At 40.4% G+C, this 22,264-nt stretch overlaps 1 protein-coding gene across 1 annotated transcript in view; it reads right to left on the reverse strand.

Moving 5' to 3' along the window:
- Positions 1–22,264, reverse strand: part of RAB3GAP2 (RAB3 GTPase activating non-catalytic protein subunit 2) — a 94,441-nt gene that overhangs the window by 6,498 nt on the left and 65,679 nt on the right. The window contains exons 19-31 of the mRNA XM_081254454.1: positions 21,788–21,915; positions 18,934–19,147; positions 18,451–18,548; positions 15,766–15,871; positions 14,994–15,154; positions 13,674–13,902; positions 11,452–11,625; positions 11,245–11,351; positions 8,767–8,833; positions 6,304–6,374; positions 3,806–3,841; positions 2,515–2,589; positions 1,993–2,211 (exon numbers count right to left, since the gene is read on the reverse strand). Of these exons, the coding sequence (XP_081110580.1) occupies positions 1,993–2,211; positions 2,515–2,589; positions 3,806–3,841; positions 6,304–6,374; positions 8,767–8,833; positions 11,245–11,351; positions 11,452–11,625; positions 13,674–13,902; positions 14,994–15,154; positions 15,766–15,871; positions 18,451–18,548; positions 18,934–19,147; positions 21,788–21,915 (1,685 nt within the window). The remainder of the gene's footprint in view (positions 1–1,992; positions 2,212–2,514; positions 2,590–3,805; positions 3,842–6,303; positions 6,375–8,766; positions 8,834–11,244; positions 11,352–11,451; positions 11,626–13,673; positions 13,903–14,993; positions 15,155–15,765; positions 15,872–18,450; positions 18,549–18,933; positions 19,148–21,787; positions 21,916–22,264) is intronic.

The raw sequence follows: 22,264 nt of genomic DNA on the forward strand, positions 1-22,264 counted from the left end.
GACAACCGTGAGGCAGGCACTAGAATAATCACTCTCAGGCTAGGAGACCTGAAATCACTCCAGCCGGTAAATGGCAGAGGTGGGATTCTGTTTCACCTGCCTAAACACACTGCTTTGGTATTTGCACGTGAGAGTCACACAGGTGTCTCAGGCCATCCCAGCATGATCTGGGCTGAGACTAACATCACCCCTGTGCTTGTCCAGTTCTGGACATGTTCTGGTTTCAGAAAGTACCTTTTTGAGGGGAGTACTGAGCTAGGCACTTCATTTTGGTTGCTTTAAAACAAAACAAAACAAAAACCTTTTAAGTACTTACTGAAATAAATTTCTTAAAAAGTACTATTTCTGCTTATATATACTCTCAGATTCAACACTTCCAAACCACTGTAAATGGGCTTCCTTGTAAATGGCATGCTCAGTCTCTCAAACTTGAAACTGGATTTAATTTTAATCCCCTCTCCTTCAGCACTGAACCTAGTCTGTCATTAGGTTACTGACGCCTCGAAATCCCTTCATGACCTGTATTATTTCTCCCCAGTCCACATCCTCACCGACTCCTGATTTCCAGTGGTTTCTCAGACTCTGCTCACCATGCCCTCCCGTCCCTTCTGCAGACCTCTGTCATGTAACTTCTCTTTATCACCTCCTTACTTATGAATGCATTAAACATTTATTGGGCTCCTGTTATGTGGCCAGCATGGCACACGGACATGGGGATATGGCAAAGAGGTGGTCAGTTCAGGAAATGTAGACAAAGACTTTGAAGCGAAGGTGACACTTAAGTAATATATGAACAACAAATAGGAGCTGACCATGCAGAATAGTTGCCTGTGAAAATGGAACGATACAAACACGACAAGAGATAGATGATAAGAATGTCTGCCTTCTCTGAGGGGTGGAGGGTAGTGAACAGTGGCTAGAGCACAAGGTAAGAGAGGAATGGACGGCAGAAAAGGTAAGTTATGGGGTGGAGAAGCCTCCTTCCTCGGGCTCCACGTTTCCCCGTAGCAGGAAATATTAATAATATGCCAGGTCTCCTGCTCTCACTCACTGCTGCCCAAATGGACGGTGCCTTTGAGAGAAGGAACTGAGCTCTCAGCAGCGCCCTGTTCCCCCTTCTTCCAGGACGCAGTCTTCCTGGGGGAGCTCCCGTCGTCCGCTCCCGGCGCCGGGAGCCCGACAGGAAGCCTGCAGGCGTCCGGGGGTGCCGTGGCTGCGCAAGAGGGCGATCATCATTTACTGACACGAGCTGGGGTGGAGAAGCCAGTTGAGGCCGTGTTTTACGTACTGGCATGGAACTAATACAATTGAATCTGTGCTTTGGGAAGAAAGCTCCGGCGGCATGGGACTGGGTGGAGGGAAACAGGAGGCTGCTGTACCACCCTAGGGGAGACGATGAGGCCTGAGCTCAGGCTACAGTGATGGAGAGGGACGGACAGAAAGGATTTAAGGAAGAACTGGTAAGAATGAACTTACAGTGAATGTGGGACTTGAAGAAGGGAACTGAGCTAGCTGTCCCCAAGGCTGCTAGTTTATGCCAGGGCACAGACAGCGACATCACTCAACTGACCAAGCCAGCAAACTCGGGGGGAACAGCAAGTGTAGGTAAGGGTAGGTGCGGGTGAGGGTAGAGAGAGATTTTAGGAAGGAGGTATCTGCAGTCCACAGCACATGCCAAGAGAGGCGTTCAGTAGAAATACGTGCCCCAAACTCTGGGGACAGTCAGGCCTGGAGACACACAAGAGGGAGAAAAGGAGTGTATCCAAGAAGAATGTGCAGAGTGAGAAGGGCAGATGGCTGAGAGGGCAGAACCCTGGGACACCAATATTTAAGGTAGGTCAGAACAGGGAGCCTGACAAGGAATAGGGCACAGAGACCCCCGTGACGAATAATCCTATACGAGACACACAAAGGGCTGAAAGACTTCTCTTCGATAAGACAGTCCTGCTAGACCCTCAGCTCCGAGAGGCTCTCAAGTCCTCCAAGGATTACCTTACTATCAAAGAGGGAGAGTGGCTTCACGGTCTTCAGGGAGAACCTCATGACAGCGTACAGGAGGGAGCACAGGACGGAATGGTGCTCCACCAGCGGGTAGTGGATGTGCTTCTGCTCCAGCGCCAGCTCCACTATGGAGACCGGTCCCTCCACGGCCAGCCACGCATCCTCCGTGTCCAAGACGGGCACTTGCATTTCATCCCGGCTGACGTCTGCCTGGGTGTTTTGAGAAGGGAGAACTGTGTTCAGAATTGGAGAAGTAACAGTTTGCAAACATCTTAATGAGCTTACTACCAGCAGCAAAGTACAAACCCGTATTTCTCCCCACCCCTCAAGTTATAATAAAAAAAAAAGAACCATAAAATCTAATTCTAATAAGAAACATCACTATTATTTAGGCTTAAGTCAAAACTTAGAAGTGAATCGATGAAAAATAATCTTTTTACAGTTCTGAAGTCCAATGACTTTCAAAATATTTGACACTTTAGAGACAGTTCAGAATGAAAATACATCTCTTACCTCCATTAAAGTCTGAAGAAGATCCCAGCAACAGCCAAGGAAAGATGTCATTGCTGTGTCGCTCATCCCCACATCCTGTTTTTAAGAAGAGACATAATTAGCTCCAGCAGCAAAACTGCTAGTTTTCAATCAGAAAAATAAACAGAACACAACGCACCTATTCGACTGACTTTCTACACTGAATAGACAGGTACGAATTTAAAGTCAAGGCACTTGACTTTAATTCCTTTCTTTAGTTTCAACTAATTTTAAAATTAGGCTTTAAAAAAGATGGTTTTACCCTCAACTTTTAAAATGCCTTTCTGTATTGGAAGGACGCAGTGTCGTCAGTTAACCACAGATAGCGGGGTGGCACTCCCGCTCACATCTGGCTCGCTGAGGCATTTGCGAGCCAAACCATCACGGTGTGCGGTAAGATTCCTCTTGTGTGTGAATCTTAAAAGTTCCAAGAAAACAGCTTGGTGTGGTTCCAGAGCATCTTTGAGGGACTGAATTGAACCCTCTGAACAAAACTAGGATCCCCAAGCCAGTGAACTAAACACCAGACTGATGCCGTGGGCAACGGATCCTTCCTGAAGGGGCCTGCCCAAGGGGCCACTGTGCTCACATGCAGTCTTTTTTTAAACCAAGAGCCAATAAATCCCTTACATCCCTAAGAAATTCACCCTTAAGGAGTACAGCACGTGTGTGTGTGTGTATGTACACACATATGAACGGTAGTCATACAGCCAGTCTCCAGAGCATACAGACGAATTCTTCAACAATGGAGATTTTTCAGGACTAAGGGCCTATATTTATTAAGATATTTGTAATAAGACTATTTCAAAGTTCGGAGCAAACGCTAGCACTGTGAATCACTGACCTCAAATATAAGCCCCAGTATCCATGGACTGGAACATTATTTAAGACTATTTGTACAATAGCTATTAGATAAAGGTAGATCAAACTCACTACTCATATGAATCCACTTCCATTATAAATTTCTAATTTGAAGGACAGCAAAAAATAGGCAGCAGTGGCCGCATGTTATCCTCCTGTCCACAGTCCAAAGTTGAAGGCATCTTGGAAAACTTAGTTTCAACATACTATCTGATAATCTGGAAAGGTAAATTAAAATTGGCCATAGTTCATGACCAGTTTCCTTATTAATATACTATTCTCTTTCCATTTTTCTTATCTCCCGATGCGTCATCAAAATGGTTAAAGGCAGAGTTCATCCCCACAGTTAATAAGGTACTACATAAAGTACAAAATTAACAACTATACATCTAGTTAAGGGAGATTCACTTACCCTTCGGCATAACCTATCCTTTGGTGCTTTTCCAACCTGAGACAAGAGGACATAAGATGCTGTATTTAATTAATAATTTAAATCAAAAGGCATTACCATGGTACAGGAAGTAAAAAGTAACCAAATTTAAAAAATGTAAATGCAGCTATAAATAAAGGCAGTACTAATTTCATCAATTAAACATTGGTTCTACTCATTTATAACACAACGCAACTAATTTTGTGGTGGAACTTAAAAATATATTAGGAAAAATACACTGGGCTCACAAATAATCCTTTTCAAAAATACTTATTTTTGAACTATTAAAGAAAAACTCCAAAAATCTGGTTCCCACTTTGCATAATCAAATTACTGCACTACCTTAAAACCTAGAACCAAACTCAAGGCTACGAATAAGGAGCAGCTAAGAACTCTGCTAGTTGTTGAAGACACACAATACAAACCTTTAAATGGTCAGAAAGAAGGAAGAACAATCTAAAGCAGACAGAAGTTATATTCCTGGCTCAGAAAATCAGCTGGTGTCCTTATTCAGTAAGTAATTAGTAAGATTCAACTGTATACTTTACACAGGGTAATAAGTGGGAGATAAAGGTTCTGCCCTGCAGGAACATTACTTGATAAGACAATTCACAGGAGACAATGAAAATGAAAAGCACAAACGACTCTTCGCCTCATTACCTCTCACTGCAATCACTGCAATGGCCTTCAACCCCTATTTCAACATACTTTTCACTCTGTTGCCAGAATCGTTTTTTAAAGATGCAAATCGGAACATATCATTCCTCTGCTTAAAACTGCCCCAATGTCTTCAAGACAAACTGACAGCTACCATTCACTGCGCCCTCACCAGCTGTGCCAGGCGCTATGCTAAGCAGTTTACACAAGTTAGAAAACCCCAGATCCAGAGCCCACACAGGAAGTTCTCCACGGTTGGCTTCCTGCTCCTTTCTATAGCCTGTACCTTCCTACTTGCAGCTCTCTGAATCCAACATGCTGTCTCCCATCTCCAGGACTTTTTGCTGGAAACATTTTCTCCTCACCCACTTTCTACTGATTCATATATACTCATTTTCCAAAATTCAGCCCAGAAGCCTTCCCTTGTCATTTACTTCCTCTTCCGAGTTCCAAGAGCGCCCTGTTGTCTGTTTACCATCTTTCTGATTGTGGGTTCTTTGAGGGCAGGGGCTGTGACTTTTATCTCTGCAACCACGGAACCTAGCACAGTCCTTGGCACGTAAGAGATACTTATAATAAATATTTGTTGAATGAATGGTCCTAAACTCTCTGCTTCCTGGTTCAGGACTGCTTAAACCCCGAGTTTTGAGGGTCAGATGGGACAGTGGGTATAGAATGCTGAACATCTGTACACAGTAACACAAACACAGAAAAGGCTTTGTATTATTAGCCTCTCAAGACGGTGGTCAGAGGTGAAACAGGACAATATCATAAAGGCCAAAAGGAGTGCGTTTCAAGAAAGAAGCAGGTAAGTGGGCAAGAAAGATGAGCGCACAGGAACCAACTTAGATTTAACTACAAAAAAAGGTTACCAATGACGTCAAAGCACTTTCTAGAGGAGCCACGGCCTATAGGGGGTCTGAGCTGGAGTGCTGGTTTTGGTTTAGGAATGTCTGTCATTGTACATTTCAAAGAACATGTTGTCATTAGAGTGGTAGTTCTCCTGACATCCACTTAACTGCTGCCAGAGTAACCGACATTCTCAACTGGCCTGTAAAGCACACTGACAAGGGCCCTGGCCACACTGCTTGAGGCCCAAAGGCTCCCCTCCAGTACACCAGCAGCTTCTCCCACCGGTTGAGTTATAGGCTTAGCTGTTAGGTTTGTTCCCAAATCTACTTATGCTGGTTGTACATACTGTAATTAAGTAACTGATGAAATATGAACGAGGAAAAAAGGGAGTTCTTTATGTGAATACTGTGTTGACCCCTTTAAAAAGATTTATGGAGGAGAGTAGCTAACTCCTAGGTCTACTGGATTAGATACAGAGGAAACAACTACAAAACTAGGGGATAAATTATAAAAATCTAAAGATTTTGCACTCAGATTGCATCATAGCTTTAAAGAAACAGGATCTAGAAATCACAGGCAGTGCTTTATGGGTGGGGTTAATGTAGGAAAACCTAAGTAAAATTGCAATCGACCCTATTCAGAGAAAATATCTTGGCCCTACATCCAAAGATTGGCGAGGAATTGTGCATTTATATGTTTTAATTTAAAATAAAGTGCAAATCCTTCCTTGAATCGACCACTGTCCTAATCACTTGAGTTAAGAGGCTTTTACAGGACATTACTCTCTTTCAAGGATTTGGGTTCTTCAAGTCATCATCAAAATGCCAGCACAGCTGAGCACAAATAAAATGTAATGTCAAATAAAAAACAGTCTAATGAGGCCTAATGTAAATAATTTTTCTTATATCAGTCAATTATTAAGGGAGCCAAATAAACAAGAAGTCGGTACAGGAAATTTACAATTACCTTACCTTATCCATCAAGTACGTAGCAGCAGAAAACCTTTTAACTAAAAACGTGTTCCACATCATCAGTGCGATGCCTGGACAACAAGTAAAGTAAAACAGTGACCAGAATGCTTCTATATTTTCTCTTTCATCATATATAACAAATTGCTGTCTTCCTTAAGCTTATAAAACTATCTGGGCTATTTATTTAGATATTATTTATTATATCTTACGTAATAAAATTAATAAAAACCTTTATCTTTAATAAAAATCAGAACTGGGCCACGTGAGAGGATATCCAAATGGCCAATAAGCGTAAGAAAAGACTGTCATTAGTCATGAGAGAAACAGAGATTAAAACTACACAGAGATAGCTTTACACAACCAACAGAAAGGCTAAAATTTTTTTATATGACAACACCAAGTGTTGACGAGGCTGTGGAAACAATGAGAATGCTCAGACACTGCTGGTGGGATAATAAATTGGTAAAACCACTTGGGAAACTACTTGGCAGTATCTACCTAAGCTAAGTATGTCTACCATGTGACCCAGCAATTCCACTGCAGAAACAGTCACAAAAATGTGTAGAAGAGAGTCAAGGACAGCTTTATGCATAACAGCCAAACACTGGGAACAACCCCAATGGAGTTTTCTAATATGTGACCACTACATAAAGCGATATACAAAAAAAGTATTAGAAAGCAAAACAAGATACAAAAAAACTATTTTAAAAAAACCCAACCAAACAAAAAATCTGGGCTTTACATGTCCATATACAATAAACTGTGGCACTGATATTAAATTTCTGTTACAGCTGACAGGCAGTGTAAACATGACATTTCATATGCTGTATTATTACCCACACAGCTGGTTCTGTATCTAGGAGTGAGGTCCTGCAGAGGAAGCCAGGAAGCTTACTCAATGCACAAATTGGGTAAAGTTTTTTTTTTTTTTAATTGAAGTATAGTTGATTTACAATGTTGTGTTAGTTTCAGGTGTACAGCAAAGTGATTCAGATGTATATATTCCTTTTCAGATTCTTTTTCCTTATAGGTTATTACAAAATATTGAGTATAGTTCCCTGTGCTATATAGTAGTAGGTCCTTGCTGGTTATCTATTTTATATGTAGTAGTGTGTATATGTTAATCCCGAACTCCTAATTTATCCCTCCCCTGACAAACTGGGTAAAGTTCTAACTTGAAGAAACACTAGCCTGAAGTCAGTAGGTAACTTTATTTTTTCAGTAAGGATAGAATATTCTAGAGACAATATTTTCCAAATGAGCCACTTTAAATCGTTTTTCCCCCCTTTGGAAGAAACTAAGAGCTCAGATATGAATATATAAAATAAATTTTAAGTTCTTATCATGTAAAATGAGACATTTTAGAATTTCTGTAATTTGACCTCATGCCACCTGCAACAAGGTGTTACAGGAGAGGAAATAAGTAGCTTCTCTAGAATGTATCACAGAGACATAAAGGTGATACCTCCCCTTACCTGGACCCAAACCTAGTCTCACCACTTAGTATTTTATTAACTTCCTATCTTAGTATCTGACTAGCCTAGTACTGAGCTCCTCAATTAATTCATAGGGAATCTCATCTATCTATTAAATGGAACCAGCAATCTGCTGACAATTTTTCTACAATAATTTGTAACATTTTTTTCAAGGAGACATCAGCAGTCCCTGTGGTACAGCAGCCAATGGAGAATACTCATGTTTATCAAAAGAAGCACAAGGTGGAAGGGATAAATTAGGAATTTGGGATTAGCAGATACAAACTATACTATATATAAAATAGATAAACAACATGGTCCTACTGTATAACACAGGGAACTATATTTAATATCCTATAATAAACCATAATGGAAAAGAATATGAAAAAGAACATATATGTGTATAACTGAATCACTTTGCTGTATACCAGAAACTAATACAACATTGTAAATCAACTATATTTCAATAAAAACATTTTTTTTAATGGATGCAGATACTGACACAGATGATTCACTTTGTAAACAAATGAAATAAACTTAGGTTATTGATAAATACAAAAAAAAAAGAAGAAGAAAAAGAAGAAGCACAAAGTAGTTTGTAGGGTTCAGTGTTATTAGGCTTTGGCTATCTAACTTTTTCATCAGGGATTACAGTCCTGAGCAGCCCATTCTTCTTTCCTTATCTACCTGTGAACTACAGAGGGAATCAATAATTCACGCATAATATTCTCCTTACTTACACCTAGGAATAGTCATCAGTGTGGGAAACTGATTGGTGGGGAGAGAAGGTGATAATTAGTGCCAGCCCCCTCCCCCTTTGGGGACAGCCTTTTTTCAAGCAGTTGAAACAGCCAGTACTTTGCATACAGCAGTACGCAGTAATGTGTTAGGTGGCAGGACTGTCAAGGAAAATTTTAACAGGATGTGAATTTAAGAGACTTGGCTCTTTGGAATGAAACAGTTATGTTTTTAACACCTGTTTACTTACCATTCTGAACATGTGCATTAAGAATGTGCTCCAAGTGTTCTATTGACCTAACAAAAAAAAGTGCTTCCTTACATAGAGGGAGCAAAAAGAGAGAAAAAAGATATTATTTAATAGGTGTTTCAAATACAAACGGAGACTTCTTACATAAATTTCCACATAAAGTTACCCAAGAATGTTATACTAAGAACACAGAATTATTAGGGAAGAAGTAATTTTGCATAAGATAATGTTAATGGTCACTCTTAAATTTACATCATCTATATAATGATTGATTCCTAGGACATCTGGATTCAAAATTTACTGTCGTTTGTACATCATAGCAGTATTCTCTCCAATAAATACTTGAATTTCACACAGATATGAAAACAGTAGGTTTACTTTCTTTGCAAATATCATTCATTCTTCAACAAATGTTTATTGAGCAACTACTATGCACCCATCTGCTGGAGGCACCAGAGATACTGTCATGAACAGAACAGACCCAAATCCTTGCCCTCCCTGACGTTATGCTCTAGTGAGGGCGCTAGGTAATAAATATGATAAGTAAATTACATAGGATGTTAGTAGTAAGTGCCAAAGAGAAAACATTAAAGCAGTGAAGGGAAATAGGAAATAGCAGAGGGAATGCTGGAAATTCAACTATTTTTAATCAAGGTAGTTTACGTATGAAAAAGCAAATATGGTATGTAAAACTGATGAAATTATCTGAATGTTTGCTAAATAACTTTGTGGCCTGGGGGACTTCCCTGGTGGCCCAGTGGTTGGGAGTCTGCCTGCCAATGCAGGGGACACGGGTTCGGGCCCTGGTCCGGGAAGATCCCACATGCCGCGGAGCAACTAGGCCCGTGCGCCACAACTACTGAGCCTGCGTTCTAGAGCCCGAGAGCCACAACTGCTGAGCTCTCGTGCCACAACTACTGAAGCCCGTGCACCTGGAGCCCGTGCTCCGCAACAAGAGAAGCCACGACAATGAGAAGCCCGTGCACAGCAACGAAGACCTAACACAACCATAAATAAATTTTTAAAAAAATGTGTGGCCTGTACAATATTAAACACATCACCTTTGCTAATATGTATCAGAAGTTCCCCACAAGTAATTTCGACTGTTTCGAGCCTAATAAAGCTGTGTGTGTAAAATGGTGGAATTGGGATAGCGGCTGTTGAATGGGACAAGGAGATAAATATTTAACAGGAAAAGAACAAACAAGAAAAATGACCACTAAACCAACATTTTAAACTGACCACTAATTTTAAACGTTAGACCTGAATCTGGAATTAATTCATTCATATTTTAGAAACTCCTGTGTCTCTGTTCTGGTCCTAACGTTCTTTTCTCATGCGGGAAAAGTATCCTGTTTAGGAGGAGCCTGAATACGTCCACCATTCAGGCCGCAGGGCATTCAGGCCGCAGGGCAGTCAACTGAAGACGGCGATGGGAGGCGTATCAAGAGGCCTCCTACCCTAAAATCATCTTTTGGTCAAAGTTTAATTGACCAAAGATGATTACTTTGTTTCAAGCACTTACTTGTAAAATGCCTTCTTCCTTTAATATGAAAGTGATTACATGTTCAAGACAACATTTTTCTTAGAGGAAGGAAAACTATTGTTATCAATGTATTAGTGTGAATTAGTTCATCAATGAGATTTTTCTTCAAAAGTACAACCTGATATAAGGACAGTAAAGGAAAGAATTTTGATTTGAGAAGGTTAATTTACCAGAGCACTGACGAAGGAAGCCTATGCGAACGACTGTGCAGGAAAGAGAAATACATGTCATGTGTTTTCACATCTTATCTTATCCTGGTGTCAACCTTGAAGGACTGGCGCCATCATTAAAAAAGACTGCGAGGAGAAAAACCAGGTTCAGAGGCTCAGTGACTGGGCCAAACCCAGACACCTGTCTGGAGTCATCAGGTCCAGGCCTCCAGCCTCCAGGCCTTGGGCCTCTCCCTGCACTGCTTCCAGACTGAGAATGCCTGGGAGCGAGGGCGGCTGCTGGAAGGGGCAGAGAGTGATGCCCACGTGGAGAGTCAGGTTGGCATCAGAATCTTCACTCTGGTTTTTACCATGATGACTTACAATACGAAGAACTGTCTATAGGTAGATACTATCTCACACAGACGTTCCAAAGGAAATAAAAAACACACTCATCACAACTTAACCAGGAGTAGGGCAAGACACACTGGCGTTAGAGAAACTTAGGCTTGAATCCTGGCCCAATTCAGGCAAGGAACCTGACTTCTCCGAGCCAGTTTTCTCTTCTCTAGAGTGGGGATAATGATGACATCCACACTTCATAGGTTTACGGTGAGGATTTTGAGAGAGGATGTATGAAAAAGGCCAGGCACAACTCCTGGTATGGAGACATTCCAAAGGGGAAAAAGCCAGTGTTTATAAGGGACTGAAGGAAACAGTCCCATGTACGTATAGCATGAGCAAAAAACAGAACCAGCACTGAAGTGGTGACGGGAGTCATACCTCCGGATCTTTATTCCACTGAACAACGTACTCCCAGCAGCAATGTGCGTGCAGCACGTCCAGCTCGAGGCTACAAGGAAACTGCTTGTAGGCCAAATGCAGCAGGTCTGAAAGTCAGAGGAGAGTGATGCATTGCTCCTGCCTGAAGGAAAGCTCCGCCCGCCTTCTCTAGGCCAGATTTCACGTTTCCCCGTGTTTACGTCTTACCTGGGATGGCTCCCAAGTCCATCTCCACCTCTGACACCTCAGGTAAACCTCTGTGAATACCTTCTTTGGGTTCATCTGAGTTTTCTGCATCTCTTTCTTTATTAGCCAGTCTTAATACTTCAGGGCTGACATCCTGTTTAAATATCCACTTGGCTACACTGTCTGCAATGCCACCTATAGTTTGGAGACATGAAAGGAAATGAAAATTGGCAGCATTTGCCAAAAGGAGCCCGTACAGCACAGGATCTGAATGTCTCCATGAAGATCTAAGTGCCACGTTGTTTTAAGCCTGAAAGTGACCCCAAAGCTATGAGATTTACAGGTGTCCCCATCTACCACTCACTGTATGAGGGCAAGTGGGCTATTAGATCTCTAAGGGCACCTTTATACTGTTGTAAAAGATTAGCTAAATATTAATGCAGATGCATATATAAATCTGTACACCACATACCTTCAATGTCCACAAATTCAAAATGCACTTTATCGGACACAGATGGAGACATGAATACGTTTAAAATGCTTTCATTTAAATGCAAGTGAAAACAGACTGATTAGAATGATACTTGTGTCTAGGTTTCTTAGGGCAAAACACTACTGTTAATAGTCAACTAACTTGCCTATATGGAATATTTGGGGGCAAAATTTAGCCACAGTTAATTAACAACATGATGCGATACCATATTTCCGTCATCAATATAGTTCAGGAAGTTATAAATTATAAAAAACATTCAAGATGAAGAGTCCCATTACCTAAAACAAATAGAATCTTCTGTAATAAACCAAAATTTTCCTCTCAGTCTTTCTTCCTATTTTGATTCAAATATAAACCTTTTGACAAAAAGAATGTGAAATCATAATTATCAGTGGAAATATCAATAAATGAGAGCAGTATGCCAGGCGATCTAATTTCTTCTGTTTGGCTTCTAAATCATTTGATAATTCCCGTTCCAGGATCAAGGCCCTGATCCTATTGCTCGGGTTAATATTAAAATGGCATTCCTACATTTTCACCAGGTGGCAGCATGGAGTGTAGTGAGTTTACAATTAAAAATGTTCACAAGCCTTATAAAGAATGAAAAAACGAGTTACCTAAATAAAAACTATAAATACCAGTGTTTCTAAACCCAGACATATAGTCACTCCAGTATCAAAAGCCTGACAGAGCGGCTGGTAAGGAGAGGGTGTACGCCACGAGAAATTCAAAGTTCAAGATGCTCATGATCCTGCAAGATAGAAGCAAAGGAAGCCAGCGACTCCGGGACAGTAGAGAGTGGTGCATCGGAAAAGCGGTACAAAGTTCTGTGCAAGTTAGGAGGAAGAAGAGAGAACCCGCAGTCAGTGGATCATGAGAGGTTTCATGGAGGGAGGTGGCATTCGAGGCGGGCCTTGGCAGGTGAGTAAGAGTGGGAGCAGCTCGGCCTCTCAGACCCAGAGATGGGGAATCACAGATGTTTCATCTGAATTAAAATCTAGCAACAAGCAAGCAAGAGGTGGAAATGAGCTGCATTCCGAGGTGAAGGTCCGTGGGGAGCAGAGTTTACACTTGGTTCCAGCAATTTCTGAACTTCCTAGTCCCAGTCTTAGTCCCTTAAACCAGTAAAAATTTTTGACAAGCCCAAAGGACTTTAGCTTATGGGTTATATTTATTGATAATTACGGTATCAGAAATTAAAACTGAGAAAATGTTTTAAAAATTTTATTAATTCATTTTAAAATAAAAATAATAAACCCATTACATGCTAGTATTTTATGAAAATAATTGTATTTGCCAAAGCAAAGCAAGATATTTAGTGAGAAGAGTGGTACTACACTTTTGCAAATTTCTTTGATGTCTAGCTTGGATCTGGACTGCCCAAGTCAGCTTGGACATTCTATCCACTGTGACCTGATGTTGTGGTTGAGGTGTAGGAGGAAGATCTGGCCTCAAACAGATGTGAAGCTGGAGAAAAAGAGGACTGCGACCACTCTTTGAGAACCGCGGCTTATTTTCTAAGGCGAGGGGAAGTAGCTGGTGGTTCCTGAGCAAGGAATTGACAGGATCAGACTTGGAGGAGATTAACAGAGAAGAAGTATGTGGTGGGTTATTTATTTTTAAAATTTGAGTGTATTTCTCTTTCCTTATTCTTTCACTCATTTCTATAAAAAGCAAACCCCAAAATAGCCCATACCATAAAAAAAAAAAATGTACATGGATACAGATGCTCAAATAAGCTTCAGGTTACCTTTTCCTCCTTCTAACAGCTTTTTAACAGAAAGCTTTGGGAGCGGCTCAGCCTGCAGCGATGACGCTTTGGAGGTTGAGGCATTCATTTTGCTATGAAGCAGAGTCTGAAGTAGGAGACAGTCCTCCAGCTGTTTCAGCAGAAGTTTCCAGTACTCAGTGTCAAGGGAAAGGGCCTCCCAGGAATCAGTGAGGGCCTCCGAATCAGTACCCGAAACTGTTTGGGAAAACTAAAAGAAAATGCACAGGTGATACTCTGGCCAAGATTCCGGATCTACATTAACTTGAATGAGCTTTTAACTTGAAAGCTGATGCGTAGTCAGGATACATCACAAAGCAATACACAGATGCTGTTTCACAAATATTACTACTTGGCTGGATGGAACATGAGGGTCAGGAGTAGCCTGGAGATTTAGGGGCAACGATGATAGAGTCGGGGTATTTACGAAGAGAACAGCAGTGAGGCCCCCGATTCAGCTAACATGAACTGCAAAGGTTTCAGGGCCATCCCTGCAAGAGCCACAGCTTTTTCCGTCAGTACCAGGATACTGACAGCTCCTCAGAATGTACTAGACAACATAAAAAATGTGTCTTAAATTTCTCTCTCTCCATTAGTATAAACATCTTAAGCCAGTCATATTAAAGTTAGCCCACAAACTACTGAGACTGACAATGTTGAGTGAATCTCTACAGACCTATTTAAGTATCTCATCTAATTTAATGCAACATCCCCCTAGAAAAAATTTTTTGATTTACCATGAGATATAAGGGATGTTAATTAAGTCTTTTTCTTTTCTGAAATAAATTTCAGTTTTCAAGACATGGGGAAAAGCCACAAAGCAGAAGGTCAACAGGAAACTTCCATCTGAGTCATTCAACACTTTATGGCAAAACCACCTTTGTTTATAAAAGGGGGGTATAAATACAATTGTAGGACTTCAGAGCCGAAAGAAATCTGAGAAATGACGCCGTCTAACCCTGATCCTTTTGGACGAGAAAACTGAACCAGGACCCGTCTTTTAAAGGCACTCACTACAGATCACCAGCTGATGGCGGAGACCAGATCTCTGCCCTCCGAATCCAGGGCTTTTCCCCTTACGCCACGTGGAGACTAAGTTCAAGTATGCGTGTCATCGGAATAAACAAATTAAGGACAGCACCCTTCACCCCCCAGAGAGACAGAAAAGATCCTGCTGGACACACACGTCAAATCCTAGATGTTGCACAACACTGAAGACGATGCAGCCCAGAAGGGGAGAGCGGGCCGGGCGCCAGCTGGAGAGGTGCCCCCCACCTACAGAGCAGCCCTCGGCTCACTCACTTTCCTCTCAGTCAAGTTGCTGGATATCTGGGCGGCGACAGCGTGCCCGACGTGCGCGGAAAGCAGAGCAGCCCCGTTGTGCTCAGACTGAATACAGGCCGTGCGCATCTGCTGCCACCAAGGGGACACTGACTGGGAATCCCAGGTCTCTTCGATGGCCACTACAGGCAAAAGGGGAAAGTTAAAAAGAAGAAACTCTTAGCTGGGAGATTTTTTTTTTTTATTGGTCCAAACTTTGACATTAAACATAATGTTAACACTAAATTCCCCACTGATGCATCTATATATTTCTCAATGAATTGGAAAATAAATTTACAATTTATTTTATTCAGAACACTTATAGTCCATTTATTTATGCTGTTAGGCATCTTGCTTCTCAATCAACTGTAAAGCTCCGTTTGGAATATTTTCATCATTGCTGAAAACTATATGACAGACTCTTGTTCTCATCATGCCAAAACAATAAGAGAACTATTACCTCCACAGAAGACCATCTGATTCACCTCACTGAGTTGAGAAAACACACTGTGCACATCATTTCTGATGATGATGCAAAACAGAATTTTCATAAAGCACACTTTGAATGCGTTAAGAGCTTTCTACGACTACCCAGAAGAGTCTCTCTAGTGAAATGTTTTGTACCCCCTGGCCTCCTTCTGTTAAGAGAAAGTAGCCTCCCTCCCGTTTCTGTAGAATTTCAACACTGCATGTTGTTTCCGGGAGTGGGGCCCACGCTCCCCGACAGCTGATCCTCGGCGCCCACCACACTCACCTCTCATCTTGCTCAGGATGCACAGCGTCGCGTGGAGGCAGCAGACAGACTGCGGTTTGTCCAAAATATCTTTTTCCTTAGAAAGCCACACACTCAGGAGCAGAGACTGCAATCAGAGTTTAAATCTTTCTCAGTCTAAAAAAATATTTACCATAAACAAAATCTTGTCCTTTTCTAGAGAGCACACATGTGCTGAGAGGGAAGTGCTTGCGTGTTACGTGATGGAGCGTGAGGGGTGGAACAGGCAGCTTGCTGGGGATCTACATCCCATTTCCACCACTTCTTTAGGCCCCCTGGGACGGAGGCCATCCTGGTTTTATTTCTGCATTTCCCTAATGGCTAATGGTGTTCAACATCTTCCAGGTGATTATTTGCCATTTGTATGTATGTGTTTTGGTCACGTGTCTGTTCAAATTCCTTGCTCATTTTTTTTTTTTTTTTTTTTTTTTTTCTTTTTGCGGTATGCGGGCCTCTCACTGTTGTGGCCTCTCCCGTTGCGGAGCACAGGCTCCGGACGCGCAGGCCCAGAGGCCATGGCTCACGGGCCCAGCCGCTCCGCGGCATATGGGATTCTCCCAGACCGGGGCACGAACCCGTATCCCCTGCATCGGCAGGCGGACTCTCAACCACTGCGCCACCAGGGAGGCCCTCCTTGCTCATTTTTAAACGGTACTGTTGTCTTACTACTGAGTTGTACAAATTCTTTGTACAGTGTGGACACAATTCATTTATCAGATTTGTTTTGAAAAAGTCTCGCCATTTCAGTTTCTTAACAGTCTTTTAAAAAACAGAAGTTCTGAATTTTCATGAAGCACAGTTTATCAATATTTTTCTTTTACAGTTCATGTTTTTTGTACCCTAGGAAACCTTTGCCTAAACCAAGCTTTCTCTGGTGTTTTCTTCTGTAAGTTTTGTGAGTTCTACCTCATATTTATGTTCCCTTTTGACTTAAATTTTATATATGGCTTGAGGTAAAGGTGTGAGGTTTGTTTTTTCCAGGTTTTTCTCTAACCCCGATTTAATGTAGATAACAAATTTAAATGAACTTGATTAAACACAACGGAAAAAAGTAGTATTCTGTGTTCGTCTATTTAAGCATCACAATTTTGAGTGACAGGTGATACTTGTCTCCTTTCTTTTTAACTTTTTATTTTGAAGCGATTATAGATTCACTGGTGGCACAAAGGAATGCACACGGAGGTCCCGTGCGCCCTTCCCACAGTCTCCCCTAATGTTAACATCCTACACAAAGCCGAGACACTGTCATTTGTAAAATCCATAAAGCTGACGCACGTTTCACCGGTAATACAGGCACTCGTTTTGCATCATGCAGTTTTATCACGTGTAGCACAGCATACATGACCATCACCACGATCAAGACACTCGACTCTACCATTGGCACAAGACTCCCTCCTATTAACTCTTTACAGCCACACCCGTCCCCTCCCCTACACTCATCCCTAACCCTTGGCAACCACTCATCTGTCCTCTCTCTCTACAACTGTGTTATTTTATAAAGGTTATGAAAATAAAATCAGGTGGTATGTATCTTTTTAAAATTGGCTTTTTTCTATCTGCATATTTTCCTTGTTTATTCAAGCTACTGCTTGTAGCAAGAGTTTATTCCTTTTTGTTGCTGAGGAGTGTTCCATGGTAAGGATGTGCCACCGAAGGGCACTGAGTAGTTTTCTGTGTGTGGCTAGTATGAATAAAGCAGCTTATGGACATCCACGCGCAACCATGTGTATCTTTAACTGCTTTCCTTCCTGACATATACACTGCAGAGTGAGGTAGAACAGAATCCATCTTTAAAGGGCTTACATGTTCAATTAAAACAATACGTTAACACAGTCAACAAGTTCATAGAGGTGGAATGCCCAAATCCTGGCCAAAATTTAAGATGTGTGTGGGGCTGTGACCGAGTATGTGTATGTGTACATGTGAGAGGTGGTAGAGGGCAGGACGGTGATGGTGGGGTAACTTCCCCGCCCTTTTCAGAAAGGGTGAAAATTTAGTGTCGTAGTTTTTCCATTGGATGATTCTTTAATTTGCATTTGTTATAGCACAGACATTAATTCCTAATATATATTCAAAGTCTGGGAATGTTTGATAATTCTATAATGCTTTAAGGGAACTTCATTTTGTTCTCCAGATAAGATCTTTTTAGTTCTAATATGAACATTTTTACTGAAGATCACAGTCCATTGTAAATGCGTGCATACATGACAGATTCTAAATTTATTCTAGGCCAACCATGGAATATGCTGGTTATAATTTACAGAAAATGAGAAAAGTAAGGTAATATTATTCAATTAAATACGGTGATTATAAATTTCCTTGATCATTTTTTTTTCTTTCTTTTTTTTTTGCAGTACGCGGGCCTCTCACTGTTGTGGCCTCTCCCGTTGCGGACGCGCAGGCTCAGCGGCCATGGCTCACGGGCCCAGCTGCTCCGTGGCATGTGGGATCTTCCCGGACCGGGGCATGAACCCATGTCCCCTGCGTCGGCAGGCAGACTCTCAGCCACTGTGCCACCGGGGAAGCCCTCCTTGATCATTTTTAGGAAGTTTTCATGTATGTTCTATGATATGCTTTAGACAGTGGTAAAAAGAAAAAAAAAAAGAGACTGACACGTCTGGGTGATAGTAGCAAGGACGAAGAGCAGCCAGAAACAAGAAGCCTTACCAACAACAGCTGGGGGCTAAGTCCAGCTGACTCCAGAGCGTGACACGTATCCTCAGTGGAGCTTTCTCCACATAAACACCTCCAAAAAAAGAAACTGCCTGGTAAAACAAAAACAAGACACGTCCATCAATGACCACTTACCATCTGGACTCACAACCCTCCTGAACTGCAACCTAGATCCCCAGAGGAGCAAAACAACACGAGAGAAGGGAAATCAATGGTTTAACTGGCTTAAGTGATTAAAGCAGAAGGCAAATCATCACATGTCTGACACTGTCTCCTAAGCGTACTTACTAATTCAGTACAACTGTTATGACACAGTGCCTACCTGTCCAGAGGATCTTCTGTGGACTGTAAAACACACATTAAATTCTTCGGTTAATTAATTTCAAAACAAACTCAATCTCTGAGATGCTATAAGCTCCTTCCAGGCTTTCATCTAGAATAGGGAGGATTCAAAGAGCAATTTCTCATTCAACCTACCTAAAGCCACACGGTCCTCTTCACTTATCTTCTTTACGTTGATCACATCTTTCTCATATTCTAAATATTCCAGAAATGTTTTGACAGGCAACACACCATCTTTATCATCAGAAAATCGGACGGCAGTCCTGCTGTTCTCTTGTTTATACTTCTCTAACAACGCCTGGAGCTTAAGAAGTTCTTTTTCATCAAGCCTTAGTAACACAGCCAAGTCCTTAAATATAGTGGAAAAAAAAAAAAAAAAGTTCTGAATAGACCATGTCTCTTTCTCTGACTCTTCCATAAGTGTCAACGCTATCATCTGAAGTGAAATGCGAGACTATAAGCAAAAGATGATGACTTTTGAATTAATGTGATAGCTATGATATGCTCTGCTTAAAATTTTACTCTCAATTCACGAGTAGGAGGTTATATAAATAAACTAATCTTGAAATACTACATATTACTGAAAGTACCACTTTTAGAAAGTTTCTTGAGATTATACTCTTCTAAAATGTCTAAATTTTAATAAACATGTATTATTGCTTAATCAGAAAAAAAATTTAAGCCTTTCCCCCCAAACCATCAGGGAGTTTGGGGTTTTTGAGCATGAGCCACCTGTTCTCCTGGCTTGGCCCTGCAATGAACCTTTGTCTGCTGAATAAAAAAATATTAAAAGGGTGTCAACTGCTAACGCTTGTGATTCCGAGGAAACTAAAGAACTACTTGAAATTTAATGCTTGTTTATTAAGCAGCATAAACATTATAAAATAAAAGCAGTGGAAAACAATCTTCACTGTATCTACATATAAATCCTCTATGTGGCTCTTGGGGCTGCAGAGATATAACCTGCCAGCCTTTCAAACTGTTTTTACATACCTTATGTGCAGAAACATCTCCTGATCTACCATTATTCTTCTAAATTAGGGACAAGTGTACACATACACATACACACACAGACACAAATGCACACATTCACCATAGCAAGCAAAACTTTCTTCCCCTCATGCTACATGATTAAAGCTGCATTCTTAAACAAGAGCAGTTTTGTTATTTATTTACTTATGCATGTTGTTTTAAGAACAAGTAGTAAACTGCAAAATGCTACGGAATACACACAGGTGGTTCAGTGCTATACCAAACTTATATGAACTATGTCCTACAGACAGCAAAAATGAATTAGTTTAGATTTGAATTTTAGTTTTGTATGTACAAAATTAGCCATTCAGCCAGTTGACTGCATGTTTTTTTAAGGATCCAAATAAGTCTACAGCAAAATACGGTTTTAATTCTTTAAAAGCATTTTAAAGATAAAAAAATAATAAAAAAGAACAGTCTGTCAACTGATTTTTAAAAGTTTATAATTCTTTTGCACACTATATTGGGGCTATCAAGTGGAAATGAATTCTACAAGGGATTATTAATGCCATATATTTTAAGTTTCTTTTGCAGGGTTCAAGAGAAATAGTTTTGATTTTATAAAAAAAAAATTTACGCATTGAAGAATCTATGAAATGTCCAGGCAATCTTATAGACGTAACTTAATCAACTTGAACTTTTCTGTTGCTTGAAATGATTTTTCTCTATTGGTGAAGTAGATAGCAAAACAAAAGCTCCTGAAAAATGGCTTTGTCATTTATAATGGCACTCACAGAATATTATTCTGAAGATTGTTAAAATGCTTTATAAAATCCATCTAGAACCCCAAAGATAAAAAAAGATGTTAGGGGCTTCCCTGGTGGCGCAGTGGTTGAGAGTCCGCCTGCCGATGCAGGGGACACGGGTTCGTGCCCCTATCCTGGAAGATCCCACATGCCGCGGAGCGGCTGGGCCCGCGAGCCATGGCCGCGGAGCCTGTGTGTCCGGAGCCTGTGCTCCGCAACGGGAGAGGCCACAGCAGTGAGAGGCCCGCGTACAGCAAAAAAAAAAAAAAAAAAAAAAAAAAAAAAAAAAAGATGTTAGGACTTGTAGGTTATTTCCAATACAAAGGGAAAACCTCTCATTTTTCTGTTTAAAAATTTTTATTCATGTATGTGCATTTACAATAAAAGGCATCCACTTTAAAACTCAATTAACTTTCAGATACACCAGATGAGTTTTTTAAAAGCATTACCAGTGACTTGAAAAATCACCTTAATAATTTTCCTTTAGACAAATAAAAGACATGAGGCCCTGATGCCAGGCAACCTGGCCAAGGTCACATAGTAGTCGAGGGAAGAGAGGACAATATTTCTCTCTTTTCTCTATCAGGAGAAATTCGATTTCTCTAGATGGAAAGTAAGAATTTTGTATACTCTTCTCAGAAATGAGCAACACTGCACTGTAATAAAGATTACAAGGTGCTATCAGTTTTTACATTTTATAGAATAAAAACACAGAACATTTTCTACAATTACTTTAAACACTCTGATGTACGATAAAATATTTTTTTAAATGTATTTCATTACATAGTAAACAACAGAGCAGTATGAGCTTGCTAACAACAACACAGAAAAGCTGGTCTCTTCTGTTTGGCAGAATCTTTTTTTTTTCTTTAAAAGAAATTAAAATTTTGTTACTTCAGTAAACTGCATATATTTTAATTGGCAAACCCTGTCCAGAAGAAGTTGTATTGTAAGAAGTAACCTTAAAAAATAAGGAAAACCGAATGCTTCTAGGTATTAAAAATGGATTAACAATAAGTTCAATATCCTAGCCTAAATAATATAAATTTAGCAGCAAGGCACGGAAAGCCAGCAGAAGGTCTTGTAAAGAAAATACTTTTTTTTTAACACCTAAAAAAAAAACCTTAATATTCTACTTCTTTACTACCAATTAAAAAAATAAAAAATAATCAAAGAGATTATTTTTTATAATGAATAATGGGATTACTCACATTATCAGAGAATGGCGTGTCTGAATGAAAATCAATGGAATTTAATTGACTGACAGACTCATAAAGATGGAGTAATTTCAATTTATTGGCACAAAACTGTAGCAATCCTTCATCAACACACTCAAGCTCTATAAGGTAGAAGGAAAAAATAAAGAGATATATTTAACAGACTGATTAAAAAAGGCCTTTCATTAAATCTCTTAATATTACATAATTCCTTGATGTTCTATTTTATTAAATATTGGGATGCTTAAGCTATAATGGATTAAGAAGGCAAAAATAATTTTTCCCGTCATGGCAAAATGTCTAAATTTTTAAATGAAATAAGGTGCTCTAATAAGAAGGGGACATTAAAAAGAAAGAAAGAAAGAAAGAAAGAAGAAATATTTTAGTCTAGTACTCAAATTTAAATAAATGATTTGGAAACAGGTTTGAAAATGTTCTCCCTCACCCCCGTCAATCGTATGTCTATTATGC

This window comes from Mesoplodon bidens (assembly GCF_964165515.1).
Source record: "Mesoplodon bidens genome assembly, chromosome: 2".
NCBI classification, from domain to species: Eukaryota; Metazoa; Chordata; class Mammalia; order Artiodactyla; family Ziphiidae; genus Mesoplodon; species Mesoplodon bidens.